The 22649-nt window shown below is 34.5% G+C and overlaps 4 protein-coding genes across 4 annotated transcripts; 2 read left to right on the top strand and 2 right to left on the bottom strand.

Moving 5' to 3' along the window:
* Positions 1 to 198: 198 nt before the first annotated feature.
* Positions 199 to 3968, bottom strand: LOC110427900 (uncharacterized protein At3g27210). The gene is made up of 3 exons (XM_021443540.2): positions 3544 to 3968; positions 1385 to 1465; positions 199 to 1008 (listed from the first exon to the last, which is right to left on the bottom strand). The coding sequence occupies exons 1-3, from the start codon at positions 3719 to 3721 to the stop codon at positions 539 to 541; spliced, it is 729 nt and encodes a 242-aa protein (XP_021299215.1). The 5' UTR covers positions 3722 to 3968; the 3' UTR covers positions 199 to 538.
* Positions 3969 to 9139: 5171 nt separating this feature from the next.
* LOC110427827 (ribulose-phosphate 3-epimerase, cytoplasmic isoform-like) lies at positions 9140 to 11572 on the top strand. The gene is made up of 8 exons (XM_021443442.2): positions 9140 to 9345; positions 9454 to 9458; positions 10106 to 10168; positions 10268 to 10374; positions 10483 to 10580; positions 10765 to 10857; positions 10943 to 10984; positions 11116 to 11572. The coding sequence occupies exons 1-8, from the start codon at positions 9229 to 9231 to the stop codon at positions 11269 to 11271; spliced, it is 681 nt and encodes a 226-aa protein (XP_021299117.1). The 5' UTR covers positions 9140 to 9228; the 3' UTR covers positions 11272 to 11572.
* Positions 11573 to 13548: 1976 nt separating this feature from the next.
* On the top strand, positions 13549 to 16432 carry LYK2 (Protein kinase superfamily protein). The gene has a single exon (XM_021443615.2). The coding sequence runs from the start codon at positions 14146 to 14148 to the stop codon at positions 16213 to 16215; it is 2070 nt and encodes a 689-aa protein (XP_021299290.1). The 5' UTR covers positions 13549 to 14145; the 3' UTR covers positions 16216 to 16432.
* A 1638-nt stretch (positions 16433 to 18070) lies between these two features.
* On the bottom strand, positions 18071 to 18663 carry LOC110427899 (uncharacterized). Its single transcript, XM_021443539.2, has one exon. The coding sequence runs from the start codon at positions 18556 to 18558 to the stop codon at positions 18136 to 18138; it is 423 nt and encodes a 140-aa protein (XP_021299214.1). The 5' UTR covers positions 18559 to 18663; the 3' UTR covers positions 18071 to 18135.
* Positions 18664 to 22649: the final 3986 nt, after the last annotated feature.

Genomic DNA, 22649 nt, shown 5'->3' with positions numbered 1-22649 from the left:
ATTGAATTAGCAGGCTATACTGCCAAAAGGATTTGACCACTTCTTCAGGTAAATGCGTATCTCAACATCACACCAGAGAACACAGAGTGGTCTTAAAAACCTGGTAAGCTATTATATACCATATCAGCAGTTACTGTTGCTCCAGCTGAAAATGCAAAGCTCAACTAAGATTTAAACAGCCTGAATTACAGAAAGAACTGCACATAACACCTCAGTTGCTTAATATATATATAATATATATTCATTACAAGGGCCATTTACGATTTTCCTTCGATTCTTCTGGTTTTTATTACAGAACACCTGTTATGTATTGACTTCCTGTCGAAAAGAAAATTTTTTACCTTAAGGTTGATTGAGATGGTAAAATCCTAATAGGAGTTCTGCATCAAACATTTACTGGGCTGCTTTTTACATGGCCTGGAATCCAGAAATCCCATATGTATGTTAACATGACCCCAAGGCTTCGTGAAATCTGACAAAAATTTGAAGTTTTCTCAAGGACATGATCTCTGGGAGTTAAGATCCGGGCTTCCTCAACCTACGGGCGGTTAACATGTACAACTGTTGCAGGGCTCATCTTCTTCTTCCTCTCACTAAAACTACTGCATGAAACCAAGCTTGGAAGGCAGCACTGCACAGACTTAAATGGCTTCTCCTTAAAAATGGGGTTATCTCCATTAGCAGTCCTTTCACTACTGCACAGGGAGTTAGCTCCAGAGACATAGGGGGTAGCATCTGCAGATTTTGGAGGTAGTAGGTCTTGTATAGTTGGTTTGGCTTCTATCTTTCCATTAGCAAGATCCTGGTTCCTTGGGGTATTTAGCTCATTAACATCTTGGTCTTCTCTAATGCTCTCACGGAATAGTTCAACCAGCTTCTTTTTCTTTCCTGTTGGGGATGTTTCAGGGACTGACCCAGGAGATCCTTCCTCAGTGCCCTTCTTAGCTTGAGGTGTCCCCATGGCAAAGCTATGATGAACAGGGGTATTGCCACGAGATGGAGTAAAATCTGCACACAAATGTACAACATTTTGATGGGATAACAACCATAGAAAAGAAAAAAACAATCCTAGAGAATGCTTGGTCAAATAAACCTAGAAAAACGACAATCAGATAGCACAGTCATATTACAGCAGGACTAATAGAGGTGTTAAATCTTTACTCATAAAACACTCAAGGCAACATTGTCAAAACTATGACAAGCTAACAACCTAATTTTAATCATGAAACTTTACCCACGAAAATTGAAATTATAAAAACTAAAATTTATTGAAAAGATGAAAAACTATGAGCGCTGTAGAAAACACCAGAAAAAAAAATCAACATATTTGGCAATTATATAAGCTTGCTAGACACATTGATTCAAACGGTTTTAGTATTCTTACCACCATTGACACTGAAGAAATCGTCCTCACAATCTGAATCTAGCCAGGCTCGGGAATCAAAAAAAGTCTCATCTTTACTACCTGCACCAAGCAAAATATAATTTTAGCTTAAGGTATTCAGATAGCCTAAAAGCAGGAGTGAACGAAGGAAGTTAACGTTTTAGCTGAACTACATTGACATACTTACCATAGAGTTCATATCTTCAAATTAATTAGGAACCACACCAACTTGATATTGAAGATTATTATACAATGATATGTGTTACTTGTGAAAATTTCAGGAGGGTTTGAATTTTGATCACAAAATAGCAAAGATCTAACAACTATGGAGAAGCAGTCAAGTCAAAACACAAGTTTCAGAAACAGCTGCATCCAAGTGTTCAATATGATCTTAATTTGATGTTGAGATGGTACTTTCTACAGCAGTCCTACCCCACAACATAACTAAATGTCAATTTTATTGGAGCTATTAGTGCAATTTACCAACCCACCCATCTCCACCCCAAAAATAAAAGGAGATACTAGGTATCGACCTATTGCTCAGAATCATCAAAGCAGCAAAGTTTAGATTCTCCCTGTCAAGATGAGCTAAACCAACAGTGATAGGTATGCGATGTACCAAACAACCAGACACCCACAAAAAAGTGATTCAGAGTTGATAAGGGTGTCATCACTTTGATATTGTATAGACATATCATCACTATTAGCAGTCCTAAGTTTAATAGCCAAGTCTATTGTATTGAACATAAATTCTAGAAGTAGTAAGGACAACAACAGAATCCACAATTTGTCTTCCATGGGATTTCATCTTAATGTCAAATTAATTACAGTAATGTTCACAAACCAACTTGCATAGAACTGTTTGCTCCGCCTTACTTTTGAGAGTGGTCCATCCATCAACCAGCTTTCCATCAAGGGCTGATAAATCTACCACAGGATGTACTCCTCTAAATGGGGAGGAAAAAAACATGGGCCACCACAAAGGTGCATACTTCCAAAATCAGACAAATTCTCATAACAACCAGTAAGGATAAATACAGGAAGAAGATTGTTGATTGCTAACATGTTTTTATGATATAATATTCCACATTATATGGTAAGGCATTAAACAAGGGCATCCAATCAGCCTGAATTATGATCCATCCTATGGGCCAAGTTAAGAATTTCAACTCCAATACTGCCAGATATAGGAAATTTTGCTTCATCTCATCTTGAAGTAAATTTCAAGATTAGCAATGTTTTCGTGTAAACTAACAATATTCCTATACGCCTTGCAGTTCCAAATAGCGAATGACTTTTCTAGCAAGAGAGAGTGAAACAAAAGAAAAGCTACTTTTCTGTTAGAATTCTCCATCTTCAACTGTAAGAGAGGAAAAATGGCATGTAGTAGTAGTCATCTAGTTAAACAGTGTTCTGTTAACAACAAAACAATATCTTTTTCCAAAGACAGAAAACTGAACTCTTATCCAACATAAACTAATTGAAACTAGTAACAAGGAGGGGAAAGGGGAAGTAAAAGAAAGAGTCCGGATCATCAATAAAGAGAAGGAAATCCTACATTTAGGCTATGATAGAAGAGCTTGCACTAAAATAACACAGAATATGCTCTAAAATGACCCCAAAAAGGCCATACTGGAATGAGATAAGAAACCATAACATGGAGAAAAACCAGATTTTTGAAAAAGAAAAAGAAAAAGACATCATGTCTATTCTAGCTCACAATCAACAGAGGCAAAACCAATTTCATTGGGCATATTATTCACAGCAGACATGTAAGAATAACCGTAAAAATCAATAATTGGGAACACAATCATTCATGAAAACCAAAAGAAAATTAATTTTTTCTAAAAAAAAAAACCATAGACTGCTTGATATCAAGATCAACATGTTAGTAGTAAAAAAATAACAGCTTTGACAAACCCCAAAACCATTTCAGATCTCACATCATCAAAATAAATCATCATCAAAAAACACAGAAACAGAGAAAAGAAAAAGGAAGAGAACTTTACACTCCATTGAAGATAAAAAGTGAAAACAAGTAAAAAGAAAATCCAAGATATTGCCTTTCCCTCATAACCAAGAAAACTAACTCTAACAAGTTTCTCTGTTTTTTTTTTCCCCAAAACAACACAAAGAAAACCAAAAAGAAGTCCAATTACCTAAATCTTTCAAAGTAAAGGGAGATTGAGATTTGAGAGTGAAGTCATCATTGGCAGCAGGTTTCTCTTTAACAGGTGAAGGTGGAATGATCAGCTTGTCTGTTTTAGACCCAAAAGAAAGCCCAAGTTTCATGGCTGACTCTTTAGAGCTCTTATGCACTGATACACATGAACCCATCTCTCTCTCTCTCCCTCTCTCTCTTTCTTTTTCTCAATCTCCAACTATTCAGAACCAAAACATCAGCCACTCACAAAGCAAAAACGAATGAAACTTTCTCCCCTTTTCTCAATGGCCTCTGCAACCCAAAAAGCACAAGTGAAAGAGAGAGAGAATGGGAGAGAGAAAGAGAACGTTTTTTGGCGTTATGTTAAAGGAGAGGAAAATGCCTCCTCAGAAAGAGAGAGAGTTTGGCCTTGAATTGAAAGCGAAGTTAGCATAGCAAGCACTGCATGAAGTTTTTTTGTTTTTTTTTGCAGTTTACTTTTTAATATTTCTTTTTTTGCATATAAATAAATAAATAAATAAAGTGAAAGTGGTCCCCTTTCAAAGGATTTTTTACCATTTTGGTAATTTTGTGGAACCCACATTAAGTTCTTTGACTTAATATGATTCTTGTGAATTGTGTAAAAAGCTGTCTTTTCATACTTTTTTATTTATCCTTTTTTAACCTGATTTTTCTTGTATTTTAACTGGTTTATTAAAAAAATTTAAAATTGATAGATTACCTTAGTCTTAAATTAAGATGAAATTATTTGATTTCATACATTAGAATTTACTTAGTAATTTAAGTTAAAAAATAATTTTTAATAATGACTTTAATTAATAATTCAATTTACAAATGTAACAAATTAAATTCAAATTCACTTGTTAAAGGGGGAAGATTGAAAGAGGTCTAGGCCTAGGTCCACTATATTTATTATGATTAAATAATGGAAGGTATGGGATGAAGGAAGAAGAAAGGTTGGGTGACTGTTAATGTTTAGACAAATTTCATTGAATCAGAAGGTCTTAGGTCACCAAATCACCTTAATTTTTGGGCCTTTCCATATATCCTAATTATTGAATCCCCAATTTTCCAAATGTGTGTGCTAAGTTACTTGGGATGTTCACTTTGTTGGTTCTTTTATTGATTTTTAATGCAAATTCCCAAGCTTAGAATTTCACAGCTAGGCATGGAATGAAATGCCCAAAGTTTAATCTAAACAAAGCATGGACAGTTCATCTCTCTCAAATCATATGTTTAATCATTGTTTCTTCCCCAACTTTGCTTTTAACTAATGGAAAATGTGTTGTTCAATAAAAACAAACAAATTTGGCTCCCACCTGGGCTAAGATTCCACCAATCAAAACTCTTGAACCTTGCCTAAACTTTAAAAAAAAAAAACCCCATAAATATTATTTAAATAAACAATATAAATGTGAAAATTATAAATATTAAACCAATAATTCTTAATTTATACATGTGTTGCACATTAAACAGGTTTCAAAGTTATTTCTGGTCAATAACATATATTGCTTTGAATCTCAACACTTTTTTCTACTTTCCAAAATGCTAATTTATGACTGTTTCTTGTGCATGACAAAGAAGAAGATTATATAAGAATAAAATTTTGGGATTCAAATTTTATGTGCCATGCCTTTGGCCAACTAGTAAGAATATTTGCATTCATGTTTTTTGTTGGATTTAGGGTTTGAGTTTGGTAAAAGTCTTTATATACAATTGATGTTGTATTGGTCTCATAAATACATGATTTAAATGCAAAAATTATAGCACAAAAGTTTTGAAAGATTTTTTTTACTCTATTAAAAGAAATTTCAATGAAATATTTCGATGGAATATATTCCTGTAGAAGATTAAGAGAGTAACTAAATCAATTTTGGAATCAACTAAATAAAGATGGAAAATGGGGTTCTTTCTAAATTTTGAATGACCAAATCAAACCGGTGTATTTAGAAATTAGTTATTAGCAAATGGAAATAAAGTTAAAATATTAATTACTTAAACAGAATCTAAGATACATTTCACAAAATCTGCCCTACCAAGTTCATGCAAAAGATAAGCTAAGAGGTGAGGGCTTAGCTCTCCGACTGCCCTACATATACTCAAAATGTCATAACATGATATAGCCCCTTGAATTATCTAAATCATGGCTCTCAATGGGGAGGAAAAGTTGAAAATTATGTATGAGAAAATCATTTGGGATAAAGTAGAATGATTGAGCTTGAAAAGAAAATTAAAAAGTCTGAGTAAACTTTCCAGGATTATGATCAGTAGGAAAAAAAAATCAAAACTAAAATAAATACACATAAGAAGGTGCTTAAGAGACCTTGTGTCATGGTACAAGGTTGATTGGCAATCAATTTCTTTAGTGGGACAGGGAAAAGTACAGTTGCAGATGGAGATTACACCTTAATTCCTGGTCTGAAAGAAATCCAACAGAAGTGGGATTGCTTGCTAATCCCCATGTTTCATTGAAAATAATGGAAAATTTTGGTATCCATGGAGAGATCACAGACAACAGATGGAGTTTTTCAGCCCAAAATTTGGTGGTTAACTGAATTATTTTAAGGGTTTTTGGTAGAGAAAACAAACTGAAAGCTGGACTGCTGGGGCCTTTCATATGAAGCTGAGAGATTTTTTCTTGTATGAAATGGTTTGGTTTGTATCTTTTTCACAAAAATTTATTCTCTTCTTCTTAACTCCATGGATGTGTTGCTGATCAGTCATGTCCATATTATCTAAGTGGGAAAAATACAATTAATCTCCAAGATTTTGACTGCTTGGGCAAAGAAAATTAGTGAAACATCTGCATTTATGTTACACAACCACCAACAGTCTCAAGTGTGTTTGCTTGTTCTTCTTGGAAAGAACCTCTCTTCTTCATATGATTGCTGCTTTAGCTCTTCTCTTCAAAGAATTCCAACTCATACCATTGAATATCGAAATAAATAGCAAGAATAAACCAGAAGAAAATGAACCATCCCAAGCAATCTTCAATATCATTGTCATGAACCCCATTGTTAACTTCATATCATCCAGCCACCTCAAGAGAACAAAAATTCAATAAAAAATGGCCAATGACCATATGTAACTATGCTTGCAAACAAAATACAAGAACTAGAAATCAGTACTAAAAATTTCTAACAAATTATATATAATCAAATGCCCTTTTCAACGATAGTCATCAAAAGGACGGTGTATTTTGTCTTTGTTGTTTTTAATTTAATCATTTTATTTTAGTTTGTTTTGTATGTACGTGTTCATGTGCGCACACGAGCAAAAAACATTATTGAATTTAATATGATGAATTATTTGATATCATAACCCATAAATATCAAGGTTCACCTTATCATCTTATCCACAAATTGTGGCTACCCACTTTTTCAAATTTAGCTACTAATTATGACTTTTGGGTTATCAAATGGGCCAATTGTTCTTTTCATGTGAAAATGCTTTTAGTCTAGGAATTTGACTGAGGTTTTATTATCTTTTTACCGCTTCAAGTAAGCTAACCTTTTTCATCATGAAGATTGAAGTCTTTCCAAAGATAGTCAAAGGTCAAATTGAGATTAAATAGTTCTTACTGTAAGATTACTTTTCAAGTTTCTCTTTCCTCATTATTGGTTCACAAGACCTTTGATCATGTGTCATATACAGGGTAGGTTAAAGTTTTTTTCATTGAAAAAAAAAAAAGGGATAAATTCTATAAACAGAAAATTTTAAAGAAGAGAAAATAATATTTTTCAAAAAAATTTCGAGATTAACATCACATTTTTAATAAAATTTTTATAAATCAAATACTGTAATATTATTTTTTTAAAATTTAATTTATAAATTTTTATATATACTAAACCTTGCAATCACAATATTATCTTTCCAACAATTTAATATCTAACAAAATATTACATATTCATAGCTAAGCAAGAGTTAGGACTTAATGTTTTTGTGCTTGATAATCTAATCTAGACAAACTCCCACTTATATTAAAGCATAGAGGTGAGCAATAAAGATTGAGATAATTATGATTTCAACTTTCTCTTTGCTTTTTGCAAGCTCACGAGAGGATAATTAGTTATGTCTAATCCCAAGACTTAAAACAAAAGGATGATTAAATCAAAGTTGATTATTAGCTTAGGAGGGACATGTTTTGCTTGGTGGAAGTGTTAGGAAAACATATGGGCTGTGGTGGAGGGTCCAATTTTTGCAAGAAAATTCCAAATTCCCCAAAGAACCAAAATGTGGAATATGGGAACCCACCAAAGTTGCTTATGCCTAGTAATGCCAAAAAAGCAGACAAGTTTTGTCAATCAAATGGCATTAACCAAATTCTTAATCAAAAGAATATATTTCTCTTGTCTGTAGCCTTTTTCCCCTGGTTAGGCCAAGGCCACATCTACCACCCCCAGTATGTCTTTGTCTGGCGGTTTGAGCCTCACTTTCACATCAAATTATCATATCTTTGGAAAGGTTTTAGAATATTAATCAATCAAGCTTTGAATCATGAATAATAGAAAAATTTTATTAGAGATATGTCGGCTGAGTCACGTGGTGGCCCACCGAAATTGTGATTTTTATTTTTATTTTTTGAGTTAATTTTTGAGGTTAAACCATGTGATATTTGTCTAAGTGATTCTCTACAATTCTTTGATTAGTTATTTAAACAAATCCAACTCTCAAGTCACTACACATAATAATATTATTATCCAGTTCTTAATCTCATGGGTTGTAGCAAATACTAGGAGGAATCCATCTCTTTATTTTCTTAGGCCCAAGACTGCAAATCCATTTTCCTCCCAGCCAAACAATAAGAAAGCCCAACGAACATATAAAAGGCTCAACAATAAGGAAAGCCCATTAACCTGAATAACGTTTAATAATTAGGGTGATCGATTGGTTCGGTTTTGAAAATTAAATTAAGTGAATTTTCACAAAAAAAAAACTGAACCGATTAAATTGTATTCTAAAATTAAAACTAATCGAAACCGACTTATATTGGATTAATTATATCAGTTTGATCGATTTTATTATTTTTCAATATTTTATATTATATTAATTATGTTTATATGTAAATTATATTTAATTAATAATTAATTTTTTAATTGGTTTGATTCAAATTTTAAATATCGAATTTAATCGATTTTAATTAGAATCGATTAATGCTTACCCCTATTTACGAAGCTCCATATGCTTTAGCTTTGGCTCTAATGCAAGTGTTCATCTCCATATGATAGTGAATATATATTTCATATTATTTTATTCAAAATATATTTTTTGCTTATTTTTGGTACTAATACATATATATTTCACTTTTATAAATTTACGGATTTCCTTCATATTAAATTAAAAATATTGACTATTTATTAAAACAGAATATTACTATTATTTAATTACATAATTAGATAATTACGCATCAATTTTCTAAAAAAGGGGAAAAAACTGTTAAGACAGCCTATCTTTGAAGCATAACTCCTTTGTCCTGATGTTTGGTAAACAGAGGTAGGTAAGAACGACAACAACTTTGACCATCAAACGACACCGTTTGAACTTGTAGGCGCCTACGTCAGCTACAGCGAACGTCCGTCTGCCTTCAAGTTCAACCACCACCCATTTGAAAAACCAGACAATACAACTGCAAACCCGGAAAAAAAAGGTGACCCACAGAGAAATCGGGTCGGATCCCAAGATGGGCGTAACACCGAAAATTGCTCCATCCATGCTTTCATCGGACTTTGCTAACTTAGCATCAGAGGCAAAGCGCATGCTTGACTTTGGAGCTGATTGGCTTCACATGGATATCATGGTAAAAGTTCGCAACTTTGCCTTTTGTGGATTCTTAAGGAGATGAAACAGATTTTCAAATTCTAACCTTGCTTTTTTTTTTTTTTGGTTTCTGGGTTTTGTTCTGCAGGATGGGTATGTCTCATTCTCTCCTTTGGAATTTTGGTTCTTTCTCTATCGCCTTGTCTCAACCTTTTGTTTTGTTATTTTTGTGATTAGTTTTTTTTTTATAGATACTTTGTAGTTTACTAATAAAAGGAGCAACTCTTTCTATTGAAGGTTATCAATTTCTTTCTGCCCATCTTAGTGTTCATTTTGAAGCCTTATATTTCTATTCTTGAATTAATCGTAATCAATATCATGAAAAATTTATAAGAGTTCTGTGTTTAGGCCGAGGACATGCTTATTTATTAGGAAAGTTGAGGGACTTGGTATCCTTAGTTGTTAATAGCATGCTTAGAAACAGTTCAAGGGTGGTGGTGCTTTGTTGAAGGAATGGAAAAGGATATTAATTTTTTAAATTGAATAAATTCTCTTACTTTTAATGACTAATCCAGTTGTTATATGAACTCTTGAAATTGGATTGCTTTTTGTGCAATGTCTGTTATTCATGTGTTTAAGTTGTGGTCATTAACTTGCTAGAGTTATTAGTGGTGATTTCTTCTGTTCTGATGAAGACAATAACTGTGCTTTGCCTTATATATTAATGACCTAGTCCTCTCTGTTTCTCTTATTGGGTACTTCCAGATCTTTACTTGTTCATTGTTATATTTTTCATGTAGGCACTTTGTCCCGAACTTAACCATTGGTGCCCCAGTCATTGAGAGTTTAAGAAAGCACACAAAGTAACATCCTTTTTCAGCCGGCAGGCTGGCACGATTTTGGCTTTTCAATTTTATCATGTTTACAACTCAAGATAAATCAGGATTCTTCTTCTCTTGCAGGGCATATCTTGATTGCCACCTTATGGTCACTAATCCTATTGATTATGTTGAACCTTTGGGTAAAGCTGGTGCTTCTGGTTTCACTTTTCATGTTGAGATATCCAAAGGTGGGTTGTCATGTGTCTTCTTTTTCCTTTTTGTTTTACTTCCTGCCATCTTGTCTACCTTCTATTCCTTATTTTCTTATGCAAAGATGTTGAGGTAACCTTTTGCAGACAACTGGCAAGAACTTATCCAAAGAATTAAGTCAAAGGGCATGAGGCCTGGTGTGGCATTAAAGCCGGGAACACCAATTGAGGAGGTTTATCCACTGGTATAGTTTCCTCCCATTTCTCTGATTTTTGAGCTTTTGTATCTTCTGTTTTAGCTGGTTTTTAGAATTGAATGTAGTTGTGTCTAATTCTTCAATCACTATTATGTGGTACTCTATTTCTTTTTCTTTTTTTGTGTTTAATGTGGTCCTATTTTTCCTCTTGGGTTGGGGGCATATTGAAAAGGTTGACAGTGAAAATCCTGTGGAAATGGTTCTTGTGATGACTGTAGAACCTGGATTTGGTGGACAAAAGTTCATGCCAGAAATGATGGATAAGGTGTCATCTTATTTCTTACAATTTTGTAATTCCACTTCAGAGTCTCTAGATTTTATTTTGAATGACATTTTTACTTGCTTTGAAGGTGCGTGTTCTAAGGAAGAAATACCCTTCACTTGATATAGAGGTAAGTTCTTGCTGTGTAATATTCTGTATCACTCAAATTTTGCCATGATTACTTCTCGGAGAGTACCCATTCTTAGGATCATCTTGTTCATGATTATTGCCTATTGAAGCACTTGTGGCTTTGTTTTGCAGGTGGATGGTGGTTTAGGGCCTTCAACTATAGATATGGCTGCTTCAGCAGGGGCAAATTGCATTGTTGCAGGGAGTTCAGTGTTTGGAGCTCCTGAGCCAGCTGCAGCTATATCCCTTATGCGAAATAGTGTTTTGGAAAATCAAGAGAAATGCTGACATTATTACAGGCAAGATAAAGCATATGGGTTTTTATGAGCAAATGTATACAGATCGTATGATAGATTGGTCTCACATGATAAGTTTTGAAATTCAATAAAATGATACAATTGTTGGTGGCAAGATTATCATCTCATGATGTGACCTTTAAAGAGGTGTATGGATTAAAACCGGCTACAAAAGATCCTTAAATAATGTTTTAACTTTTAATTGTAACATGTATATTGTGGGACATAGGTTTACCACAAATTTTGTCACTTAAATCATTTGCAATGTCTATTTAGTAATAACTGTTGTTCTCTCTTGTTGCTTCACTTAAAGGAATATCCATGGAACCTGCATGTTTCTGTAGTCCAATAATCCAAGAAGAATAGAACAAAAAAAAAGAAAAAAAAAGCACAAAGAAACGTGGAATTCTAGGCGGCATGAGCTATAAATTTAGCTGGCTTTAGATAAACTTTCTGTGCGAATGTGTCTGCCACTAACTTCATCGGTGCTTTTTGGGTTTATCTTATCCTTCTGCTCTATTCATAAATTGCTAGGTTGGGATCCAACTTTCATGCAAAGAACTCCCAAAATAGAGACTCAAAAACCTGATTCAGAAAGAAAATCTATCCTTGGATCTGTCCCTGCATTTCTTTCCCTTGCACCCCGGAAAGTTAGATTGGCCCCTAGATCTACAATGTTCTTTTAGTTTAGACGTTTATTAGGATGTTGGATCCAGGTGCTTTCAATCAAACGAGATGGCTTCAGATGTCCATACCTGTGCACGTGAGTGACATGCATTTACCCTCCACAAAAACGGGCCTTTGATGTGTCGGGCGAAGGCATGTTTCGAAGTCCCAAGCTTTATTTTTCTTAAAACATGCACCGTCTCACGTGTTTTCACATGCAAATCAGGTCCTGCATAAAAGTAGTTCATCGGTAATTGAATCTGTTAAGCACTTCCATATCTCGGAGAGAACCTGCTTTTCAATCACCAACTAACTTTTCGGATAACATGGCTTTTCCATAAATAATGGTTTTGTTTTTCCCCCGACATTCAAAAAGCTAGAATTCCCGAATAAAGTCCCTTTCTATAGAAGAAGTTGCATGCCAGGCAAGAACATGGAGGAAAAAGGGGTTTCTCGAAAACATTCTGTATTTATTTCTTTTGTTGTTCCAAGTTGATATCCAAAACTAGTTACTTCCATGGACAACCTGTTGCAGTGTGGGATGTGCAATGATCATACATCATGGCTGGTACGTTTGAAAACAGTGGAGCTAGTCAACTTAGGATTTTCATGGCAATTTTGACCTATGAATGTCTAGCATACCTTTCATGCCCCATCTTTTCCTTGCATGGATATCTCTTCAACTAATAGATATCATCTTTTCTTTTTCCTATTCGTTCTTTTTGTTTCAAAATCTAAATCATTTCTACTCATCCAAATCATTTCTACGCAATGCATTGTTAAGAGTTGAAGTCAAATATTCCCATTTAGAGTTGGGCATGCTACGACAGGAATATTACATTTGCCTATAGGAATTCATGTGTTTCTGATCGTGATATAACTCCTTCCTCATCTCCCTTTTTTATGTTCAGTCATTGAAACTCATCTCCAATCTGCTTACTGCATGTGGATTTCACCGAGTTGTCTAATCTCACCAAGTTGGTTCCCACGTAGGCATCTGAGTTGGCGATGGCAACTCACATGTTCTGTCTATAAAATCTTCATGAGACGAAGGAATTTTGGTCATCATATCATAATTTACATCAAGGAAACGTTAGAAATTGGGACCTAATTTTTGTCAATGGGGCCCCCCTAAATTCGACCTTACCCAATTCTTTGTTATGGTAGGGCAGGAATGTCTACGAACCAGCCAATGCATGCATGTGTTTGTGCATATGCTTTATGTACCTTCATTTTTTCCAGGTTTTCCTTTTCCCTTTTTCCTGGTTCCATCCGGGGTTGATGAGACAGATTTCTGCAATGCAGACCTATCTATCTTTTGTCCACAAACCAAAGTCCCTCAAGAGTACTAAGCTTCAAATTTTCTAGGTACAATATCGACAAATACGCAATAATGCTCCAAATTATAGTTAAACAGAATTGGCAGATGCTATTGTGTTAATGGCTACATAAAATGGATGCGATTTCCAATATCGAATTGTTTCTGATAAAGGGCAACAAAAGCAATCTCAACAGTGCAGAAAAATCCCATCTGGGGTTGAATTTGGCACATTAGCTGCACATGTTTTCTTATAAAAAACGGTTTACAAGTGAAAATTTATCCAAGTTTGGCACTCACTGTCACATTCAGACAAGTAATGTTGTGCACTCCAGTTCTCGGTCCATGAATTCTAAGCAACTTTGTTCAAAACTTGAGGACCATAAATGTAGATAATGGTTTTTGTATGTCCATGATCTACCCATGGCATTCAAGTGATTGGATTAAAAATATCAGAAAGCATCTCCCAAATTCTACCTATATCTCGATAAGGAACAGATTATATGTATGTCCTGTCAGAGCACATGTATGATGGGCTTGTATGCATATTTTTCAGCATATAAAAGCAGGTTTGAAGCCCCATGAGTTCTTTAAAGTAGTTGAGAGTGGTGGCTCCAAGCACCGGCAACTGAAAACTTGGGGATAGAGAGCCACCCCCTAGTCAGTGGAATCAAAGCCCAAGGCTAGGTGGTTACAAACAGCTGGAACCGGATAAAAATATACAACATCTTTGTCATCCCCAAGAATCCTGTCCTTGAAAGGCTTTAGAGGAAAAAGCAGAAAAAGCTCTTATTTTAACACCATTTTTTTTTATATTTTTGTGTGTATGGATCCAAAATATTCACTCTCTCGAAGTGTGCTCTTTTTTTTAATTGGTCTGTTATGTTGAACTGGTTGGTTATTGGCATGGCATCTGTGATCAGTGAGCTTTACTTGAGAGCTTTGGTCTTAGGGTTCTCTCTACTTGTCTCTTCACTTGGACAGAACTTGCTGAGCTGTGAAACTACATCTCCGGATGCTTCTGGGTACCGTTGCAGTGTAAATGGATCAGAGGAAATATGTGGCACTTTTGCAGTGATCCGGACTAATTCACACTACTCATCTCTTTCCAACTTGAGCTTTTATTTAGGCCTCAACCGGTTTAAAATTGCTGAAGCTAATGGTTTCTCTGCACAAACAGAGTTTCTGCCAAGAGAGCAGCCTTTGTTGGTGCCAATTGATTGTAAATGCAACAATGGTTTCTTCCAGGCTGATTTAACAAAAACTACAATCAAAAGGGAGAGCTTTTATGGTATTGCTGAGTCATTGGAAGGCTTGACAACCTGCAAAGCCATCCGAGAGAAGAATCCTGGTGTCTCGCCATGGGGTCTTAATGACAAAGTCCGGTTGCTGATACCATTAAGATGCGCATGTCCATCTGCATCTGCATCTGAAGGCACTCTGGAAGCAAGGCACCTACTTTCTTATCCAGTAAGTCAAGGTGATACAATTTCTAACTTGGCTATTGCCTTCAATACAACTTCAGAAGCTATAATATCAGAAAATAACAGATTCTTAGGGGCCTTCAAACCTGAAAGTTTAATCCCTCTTACATCTCTTCTCATTCCACTCAATGGTGAGCCTCTTCTTGGTTCACTAGCAAAACCTAGTGAGCCTAATCTGCATTTTCCAGAAACCAGGATCCCAGTAATTAATCCGCACAAGAAAAAGTCAAGGATGTGGAAAGTCGGAGTTTATATTGCATTAAGTGGGGTTGTAGTTGGAGCTATCATTGCTGTTGCAGCAACCTTCTTGGTGATCCAATTGAAGCGGAAGAAGAAGCAAAATTCAAGAAAAGATGTAGATGTGGAACTGCAGCAGCTTAGTTTAAGCATAAGAACTGCAAGTGAGAAGAAAGTCTCTTTTGAGGGATCTCAGGATGCTCTAGATGGTCAGATCATTGACAGTAGTACTCCCTGTAAGGCGCTAATGGAGATGTACACCATAGAGGAGCTGAGAAAAGCTACAGAGGACTTCAATCCGAGTAATCAGATCGAGGGAAGCGTGTATCATGGTCGTCTCAATGGGAAAAACTTGGCAATAAGGCGCACAAGAACAGAAAATATTTCGAAGGTTGAGCTTAGATTCTTTAACGATGCAACTCACCAGCACCCAAACATAATTAGACTGCTGGGAACTTGTGTGACTGAGGTCTCTAATTCATTTTTGGTCTTCGAATATGCTAAAAATGGCTCCCTGAAGGATTGGCTACATGGTGGGTTGGCAATGAAAAACCAGTTCATAGCCTCCTGTTATTGCTTTTTGACATGGAAGCAGAGGCTGGGGATCAGTCTTGATGTAGCAGTTGCTTTACAATATATGCACCAGATAATGAATCCAAGCTATGTTCATAGAAATGTCAAGAGCAGAAATATCTTCCTGGATGAAGATTTCAATGCAAAGATTGGGAACTTTGGCATGGCAAGGTGTGTTGAAGATGATACCGAGTATCCTGATCTTTCAACTAACCCTGCCACTTGGAGCCTGGGTTACCTGGCTCCTGAATATCTTCACCAAGGTGTGATTTCCCCAGGTATTGACGTTTTTGCTTATGGGATAGTTTTGCTTGAGATGTTATCCGGGCAAACACCAATAAGCAGACCTGATAAGAAGGGAGGAGGGAATATTTGGCTTTCAGAGAAAATCAAGGCCGTATTGCAGTCAGAGAGCGCAGAGGAGCTAAGGGAATGGATGGACAGTGCATTAGGGGAGAATTACTCATTTGATGAAGCTGTCACATTGGCAAATCTTGCTAGAGCTTGCACAGAAGAAGACCCCTCTTTGAGACCGAGTGCTGGAGAGATTGTTGGGAAGTTATCAAGATTGGTGGAAGAATCACCGGAAGTGGAACATATGTTAATTTGTGAAAGCTCTTGCAAACCTCTGGTAAAGGCATCAACGACCAATCTGTGAATAATCAATTAAGGATCCAAACTAGCTACTGTTAGTTCTTATTTTTGAGCTGCTTCGAAATATTCTGCAGTCCTTGGCTCTTAGCCGCTTGTCTATTGATAAGGGTAATGGGATCCTGTACATATGCAATTAAGAAACTAAATTGGACAAAAAAAGGCAGGCTACTACCTTGTATTCTCTGTAAGTCCTGAAATAATAATCATAGAAGTACTCGATATGATGAAGCCTCTGAGATAACATATATAATTTATAACTTACATATGAAGCTAATGGTGAGGCTTTTTGTTTAACGTAGGCTCATTGTTGCTTCATTGAAGCCTGTGCTGCTTTGACTCTCCAAGTCAAAGATTAGCGACTAGACAAATCAATCAATTAAGAAAGAGAGAAATTCTATAACCAAAAGGTTGCCACTTTCCAGATGCTTATTTTATAGTTACTGCTGCCATAACAACCGCTTTGAAGGCTAGTCACTTAGTGGCACGGTTCACATTCAACCATCCCCAGATTTTGGTGGTTGTGATCACAAAAACCCCTGTAAAGCCCATCTCCATCATGATGAGAGTGACCTTTATATCAGAAGTTCTGGTCAACGATTAAAAGCTTTCAGGGCGGGGAGGGACCAAATGCCTCAGTGTAGGAAAATTCTTATCGGACACTGTCTTCTCCTCTCCTTTTTCACATGGGGAGGACTTCTCCTCTTACACCATGAGTCAACCAAAGAGTTTTTTGTTAGCCCAAAAATTAAAGTCTTACATGTTTAGCTTGGTGATAGAAGGCCAAAATCTTACACCACTGCTTATATCATACCATTTCATTCAGTTCTGCTATCCTGCCTGTAGATTTTGGAAAAATCTAACACCAGAAAAATGCATTAACCTAGAACTGATAGTCATTCAGCAACAAAGCCAATTATTGGTATCCAAATTATTGCTGTGGTTCTTAAGGGTTAAAATTCTGAACATAAACTTAATACCCTTCATCAGCTCTCTTTTCTTTTCTAGAACTTTGTCAAATTCCTTTCATTTCAATTTTTCTCACTAACATGAAACATGCCACCTACCAGGTCTATAATGGCATGATGTTACACAACTTGTGTGAATGTAAATATAATATAAGGCATGCTGTTAGATTGATTCAAAAGTCAGAGTACTTTATGTTCAAAACAAACAGAGCAAACTTAGATGGCAAATTCTTTATAAATATTTTCAACTGTAAAGCAAAGGCTATCTTATAACTTGAAATATAGCAAGTTTGAGATCAAATGTGTGTGTGGTGAATACCTATCCCTCTGAATACTCAAAATGCTTGGCTTTAGAAAACTAATTATTGGGTTAATTGGCATACTGTCATACTGAGAAATATGGTAGCAGCTTGGTAATTGGCTTTAGAGAAGTTGATGCTTTGTTGATTCTTTTGTTAAATTTAATATTGATAGAACAGAAATGTTTTATGCTTGATGGTAACATGATATGTAATTTGAGATTTTTTGATAGTTTGTTTTGGTTTATATTTACGTATTAGTATGTATTTTTCTGATTGATACTCGTCGCAAAGATTATTAGTATGCATCGATTTTTTTATATTATTAAAATTTTACTTTGAGAAAAAAAAAGAAAAGAGAAACACTTCCTGCCTAGTTTTTGCCTTAAGGATTTTATACTACGTAAAGGGATGAATTTTTCATTTTTTTTGTCCCATTTTGCTTGTGTATGATCTGACTTTAGCTCCATTAATTCTTTGTTACCCCTTGATCCTTAATCTCTATCTCAATATCCATTTTCCAATATGTTTCTATTGGGATAAAAATTAGAAACCAACCCACAATATAAATAAAGAATTAATTATTGATCTCTGAGAAATGAATCACCATCAAGTGCAAGAAGAAAAAGAAAGAGAAAAGGAGAAGAAAAGAAAATTAAATCACAACATCATGACTCTAAATTCATCAAAATTGAGGACTCCATCACCATTGAGATCAAACTGAGCAATCATCAATTCACATTCCTCAATAGTCCTGGACTCTCCTAATCTACTAAGCATCCTCTTCAAGCTCTTCGGTGTGATACACCCACACCCATCCATCTCATACATCTTGAAAGCTTCTCTCAAATCTTTCACCTTCTCTTCCTCTCCAACTTCTTCCACAAACCTAACGAAATCCTCCAACCCCAACAATCCATCTCCGTCAGAATCCAAGGCCTCCACCGCCACCCCTGCCTCTTCAAGTGACAGCTCCCCTCCTACTGCCTTCACGCACTGTTGAAGCTCCGCCGGGGATATCTTCCCATCTCCATTCTCATCAAAGTGATTAAACACCCTCTCATATTCAGGGTGTTTGCTCATTCTAACAAAATACGAGCTTCAAGTTCACATAACGTAGGCTTAGCTTATATATAATGGTACTGCTACAACCAAAAAAAGCCAAAATTTTTGACTTTTCTGTTTAGAATGGAGAATTGGAAACTCAGTGGCAATGAAGCAAAGCTGTTAAAAAAACGGAAGCGGGGGGACGAGAGCAACCTGTGTGAATGGAATTATGTTATGCAAATATATGCATGCGTAGGGATGAGGTGTGTGGGCGCGTGGCGTGAGTTGACCAGCTTGTAACTTTTCCATTGGGGGGGAGTTTTAAGTTAGGAAGACTTTGACCTTCAACGTCATGCATGGGCATGCAGCAGGGGTTGGAAGGAAAAATACAGTGCAACAAGAGGCTAAATCAAAGGAAAAAAAAGCATGGGAATCTACCAAGAAGCGACCGCATTCAGATTCTTTGGGTGGGGGGTTTAGGCATGGAAAAACCGATCGATTTCAATGTGTTCTAGATAGCCAGGGGATTTTTACGACCAAACCATCAAATCAAATTTGTCAAATAAATCAAGACTGGAAAATAACTAAGAAAGGGGCAGAAAGGTTCCTTTTATTGATTCTCTCTCTCTCTCTCTCTCTCTCTCTTTTCTTGTTGAATACTTATTGCAATTTCCCATGAAGAGGGCAGATGAGATATTAATGGAAGTTGATTTTCTATTATGTAGTTTCTCAATTTCAATTTGTCCACTGTACATTTATATTTCTATTTGAAAATTGAACATATACATATATATGTTAGAGAGGCTTGGTATGTTATTTGGATGTGCTGAGATTAAGGTTTGAGAGATTACATAAGATTATTATTGTTTTTCATTTTTGAATCAGATTTTTTTAACTAAATTTCTTTTATGAATCTTTACGTTATTTTTTTTTCTTTCAACATAAATCAATTAATAAACCACATAAGTTTGTTCTAGTAAGAAAAAAAAAGGGTAATAAATTAATAAACTAGTTAAACTAGTTTGGTAAGCTTTTTGGCAAAATAAATTATATAAATTCTAATTTTGAATAAAATAACCATAAAGGGTATTCACATCATATTCAATTATCTAATAAATTAAAGTAGAACAAATCTGTTTCAAGTTTATATATGATTTTCAGTTGTTAAAATCAAACAAATCTATAAAGAAATAGAATAACTTTTAAACTTATATAATAATAATAGTATTAGATTTTTGTTGATGTAATAAGCAATTGAATCACGATGCTTCAATTCTCCAAGAAAGAAGAGAAAAGAGGAACAATGTATTTGACATTAAAATCTTTGGTGAAGAAAAGAGAAAATCTTTAAATAGTATTTGAATGCAACTTTAAATTTTGAATCTTTCCCTTAATCTTTGTAAGAATAAAAAAATCTTAAATTTTACTATTTTGTTGATGTGTCTTCCTTTGCTTTTTTCTAATAGTCTTTGTAGAAAGAAATAAAGGAGAAAGAGATCACGATTTGCATTAGAGAAGGGTGATTTCCAAAGAGAGGCAGAAGAGAGGGAGGTTGATTGAGAGAAAGGGGTATTTTTTGAAAACTTGGTGTGTTTTTAAAAGAAAGAAGAGAAAGCTGATCTCTATAGCTTTTCTTTAAGCACTTTTTCTTTAAAAAAATTTTGTTCTTTAAAAAAAATTATTTTTTTAAGAGTTTCTAAAAAATCCTATCTAAGTTAACTTTTGCTTTTAAGAGGTAAATAAGCTGAAAATATACCAAGTAAAAAAGGCACTTATTTTATCTATTTTCATTTCTATTCTTAATTTTGATATGAAATTAATGAGAACTAAATAGTATCATTGTTTTGTAATCAACCCCTATTTATCATTTTAACATCCAACTAACTCTACTAGTGATGGTGAAAAATAGTTTTCATAGAATGATCCAAACAATAGAAAATGTTTTCAACAGTTTATCTAAACAATGAAAAATATTAAATTGTCTTGTAAAGTATTTTACATAAAAAAATTTTTCTCTCAACAAGTTATTTTTTGATTACCAAACAAACCTTAGATTGCAATTCGGGTGCAAGTGTAGGATAAAGAGGTTTATCTATATTGAGAGGTGGTGGAGCAAAATGACAAAGGTGGAAGAGGAAGAAAGGGCCACTGCTTAGAATGGTAAGCACTTGGACTAAATTTTTGTATAAAGTTGACTAATTGATAAAGCTTTGTGCTAGTCAATGTTACATAATATTTGGCTCATTTTGATGCAAAAAATGATTCTATGGCTGTACTATTACTAAAAATTTCTAGTCTTCCCTTTGCAAACAAAACAAAGAATAAGGACTTCGTTGCTGAATCTTAACAAGATTAGCTAATTCAATAAAGTCTGTGAAGGTGGCTTTTGTCACTTTGTTTTTGATTTTGCATAGAACTATGTTCTTTGCTTTGCTAACTATTTTGTTAGTTTTGTAACCCTTTGATTTTTAATAAATTTTTTTTACTTAATAAAAAAACAAACTTTGTGGAAAATTATTGGGATATAATCTTTGCGTATATTTTTTCAGAAGTTAATGCTTTGGTAGATCCTTTTATTATTAGATTTGAGATGAATAGAGTTGAGATATTTTATGCATGGTAGAACGCGATCATTTTGATGATGTTTATTTTTCTTTTGAAAAGTTTTTTACAAGTTATTTTTGATTATATGCTTATGTTTAATGTCTAATATTTTTTTATAAAAGATTATGATTGCTATTGAGAGGTGAGCTTATCTTTTCAGATAAATATTCTACTCTCTTTTTGGCAAAAAAGCTTCTCTTACAAATCCTCCTTTGTGCACACAATGATCTCTTCACTCTCATTATGGAGTGACTACTAGAGTCTTTCATAAGGAATTACACATTCCAAAATCCTTTAACATTTGATGGTGCCTCAATAATGAAGAGAAAAAAAAAAGATTTTTTGGTTTTTCTGACTTATAAAATAATTCACATTCACTCTTAATTTGTAAAAAAACCAATACGTCTGTTCACTATTTGTAGGGATGTTAGGGGTATAAAGATAGGATATTACTTTTAAATTTAAAAAAAATTAAATTTAAATGTAATTAATTCTTGTTTAAATTTAAACAAATTAAATTTAAATTTATATCTTATATCAAAGGTTTTTTTTAATTATTCAATTAAAAAATATCATAATAATATCTAATATTAATTAATTAAATATTTGTTAATTATCCACAGATAATTAACAAAGTTGCATGTTATGTGAACACACCACATTTAAATGGAACATCTCCCACTTGTACACTTTGGCATAAACTTATTCCATTTTCAATTTAACTCATTTTTCATTCATTGTCATATAGGGAAAATGGAACATGCGACCAACAAGAAACAAAGGTATCCGTGAGCAATGAGAAATTAAGTTACCATCTTGCTAACATAACACTGCTCGAGTTCTTGTCATACCCCAAATCATTTTAATCACATAAGATTTTACATCTTTGATCCCTTTTACATATAATAGCTATGTAGAATCTCTTATGTGTCTAAACTCATGGTTATATCTAATAACTAATGTTTTTATAACCACACAGACAATGCGTTATAGACCATGTATGAGAGATGTATGATGGCTCTTCCTTGGATACTCATGTCAATTTATTAAGATTTGACTGCATTCTTAATCATGTTTCGCTAGAGCACATCATTTTTAACCTTTGGAAATCATTCTAAAGTAGCAACAACAAATCTCAACTTCATATCATAGATCCAAGTCCCAAAGGGTATAAAATTTGGACTACATAAGTCCTTAGGGCTCATATAGTGATGAAGTAGGGATCTATTTAATCACTCCCTTCTATTGGTCGACTTATAGCACATATAATATGAAATCTACATTATGGTGGATCTTCCATTTAGGGTTTGCCACGTCAAAACCACCATACGGATCTCGGTCCAATCCCTACAAAAAGGATTGACTTGAATCCCCTAAGATTCAAATTTTGTTATCACTGGCTTTATGGAGTGTGGATAATCTTCATGCTCAACTCTTATGAGTCTTATCTTAATTCTAAGTCAAGGTGATATTGCTAAGATCCTTACTCACAATTTATGTGACTAGGAGATCACAAAATACTT

The sequence above is a fragment of the Theobroma umbraticum genome, unplaced genomic scaffold, assembly GCF_002168275.2.
Source record: "Theobroma umbraticum cultivar Fairchild unplaced genomic scaffold, ASM216827v3 scaffold_239.0, whole genome shotgun sequence".
Taxonomy (NCBI): domain Eukaryota; kingdom Viridiplantae; phylum Streptophyta; class Magnoliopsida; order Malvales; family Malvaceae; genus Theobroma; species Theobroma umbraticum.
This window is presented reverse-complemented; position numbering and strand designations above follow the sequence as displayed.

Bases quoted from the DNA above. Each gene is read 5' to 3' on its own strand.
- LOC110427900 (XM_021443540.2), bottom strand. From the start codon at position 3,721: ATGGGTTCATGTGTATCAGTGCATAAGAGCTCTAAAGAGTCAGCCATG. The intron at 1,466-3,543 runs GTAATTGGACTT...TGCTTGGTGCAG, and splicing joins CTTTACTTTGAAAGATTTAG to GTAGTAAAGATGAGACTTTT. The intron at 1,009-1,384 runs GTAAGAATACTA...ATTTGTGTGCAG, and splicing joins TTTCTTCAGTGTCAATGGTG to ATTTTACTCCATCTCGTGGC.
- LOC110427827 (XM_021443442.2), top strand. From the start codon at position 9,229: ATGGGCGTAACACCGAAAATTGCTCCATCCATGCTTTCATCGGACTTT. The intron at 10,375-10,482 runs GTGGGTTGTCAT...AACCTTTTGCAG, and splicing joins TCATGTTGAGATATCCAAAG to ACAACTGGCAAGAACTTATC. The intron at 10,985-11,115 runs GTAAGTTCTTGC...TTTGTTTTGCAG, and splicing joins ACCCTTCACTTGATATAGAG to GTGGATGGTGGTTTAGGGCC.
- LOC110427899 (XM_021443539.2), bottom strand. From the start codon at position 18,558: ATGAGCAAACACCCTGAATATGAGAGGGTGTTTAATCACTTTGATGAG.
- LYK2 (XM_021443615.2), top strand. From the start codon at position 14,146: ATGTTGAACTGGTTGGTTATTGGCATGGCATCTGTGATCAGTGAGCTT.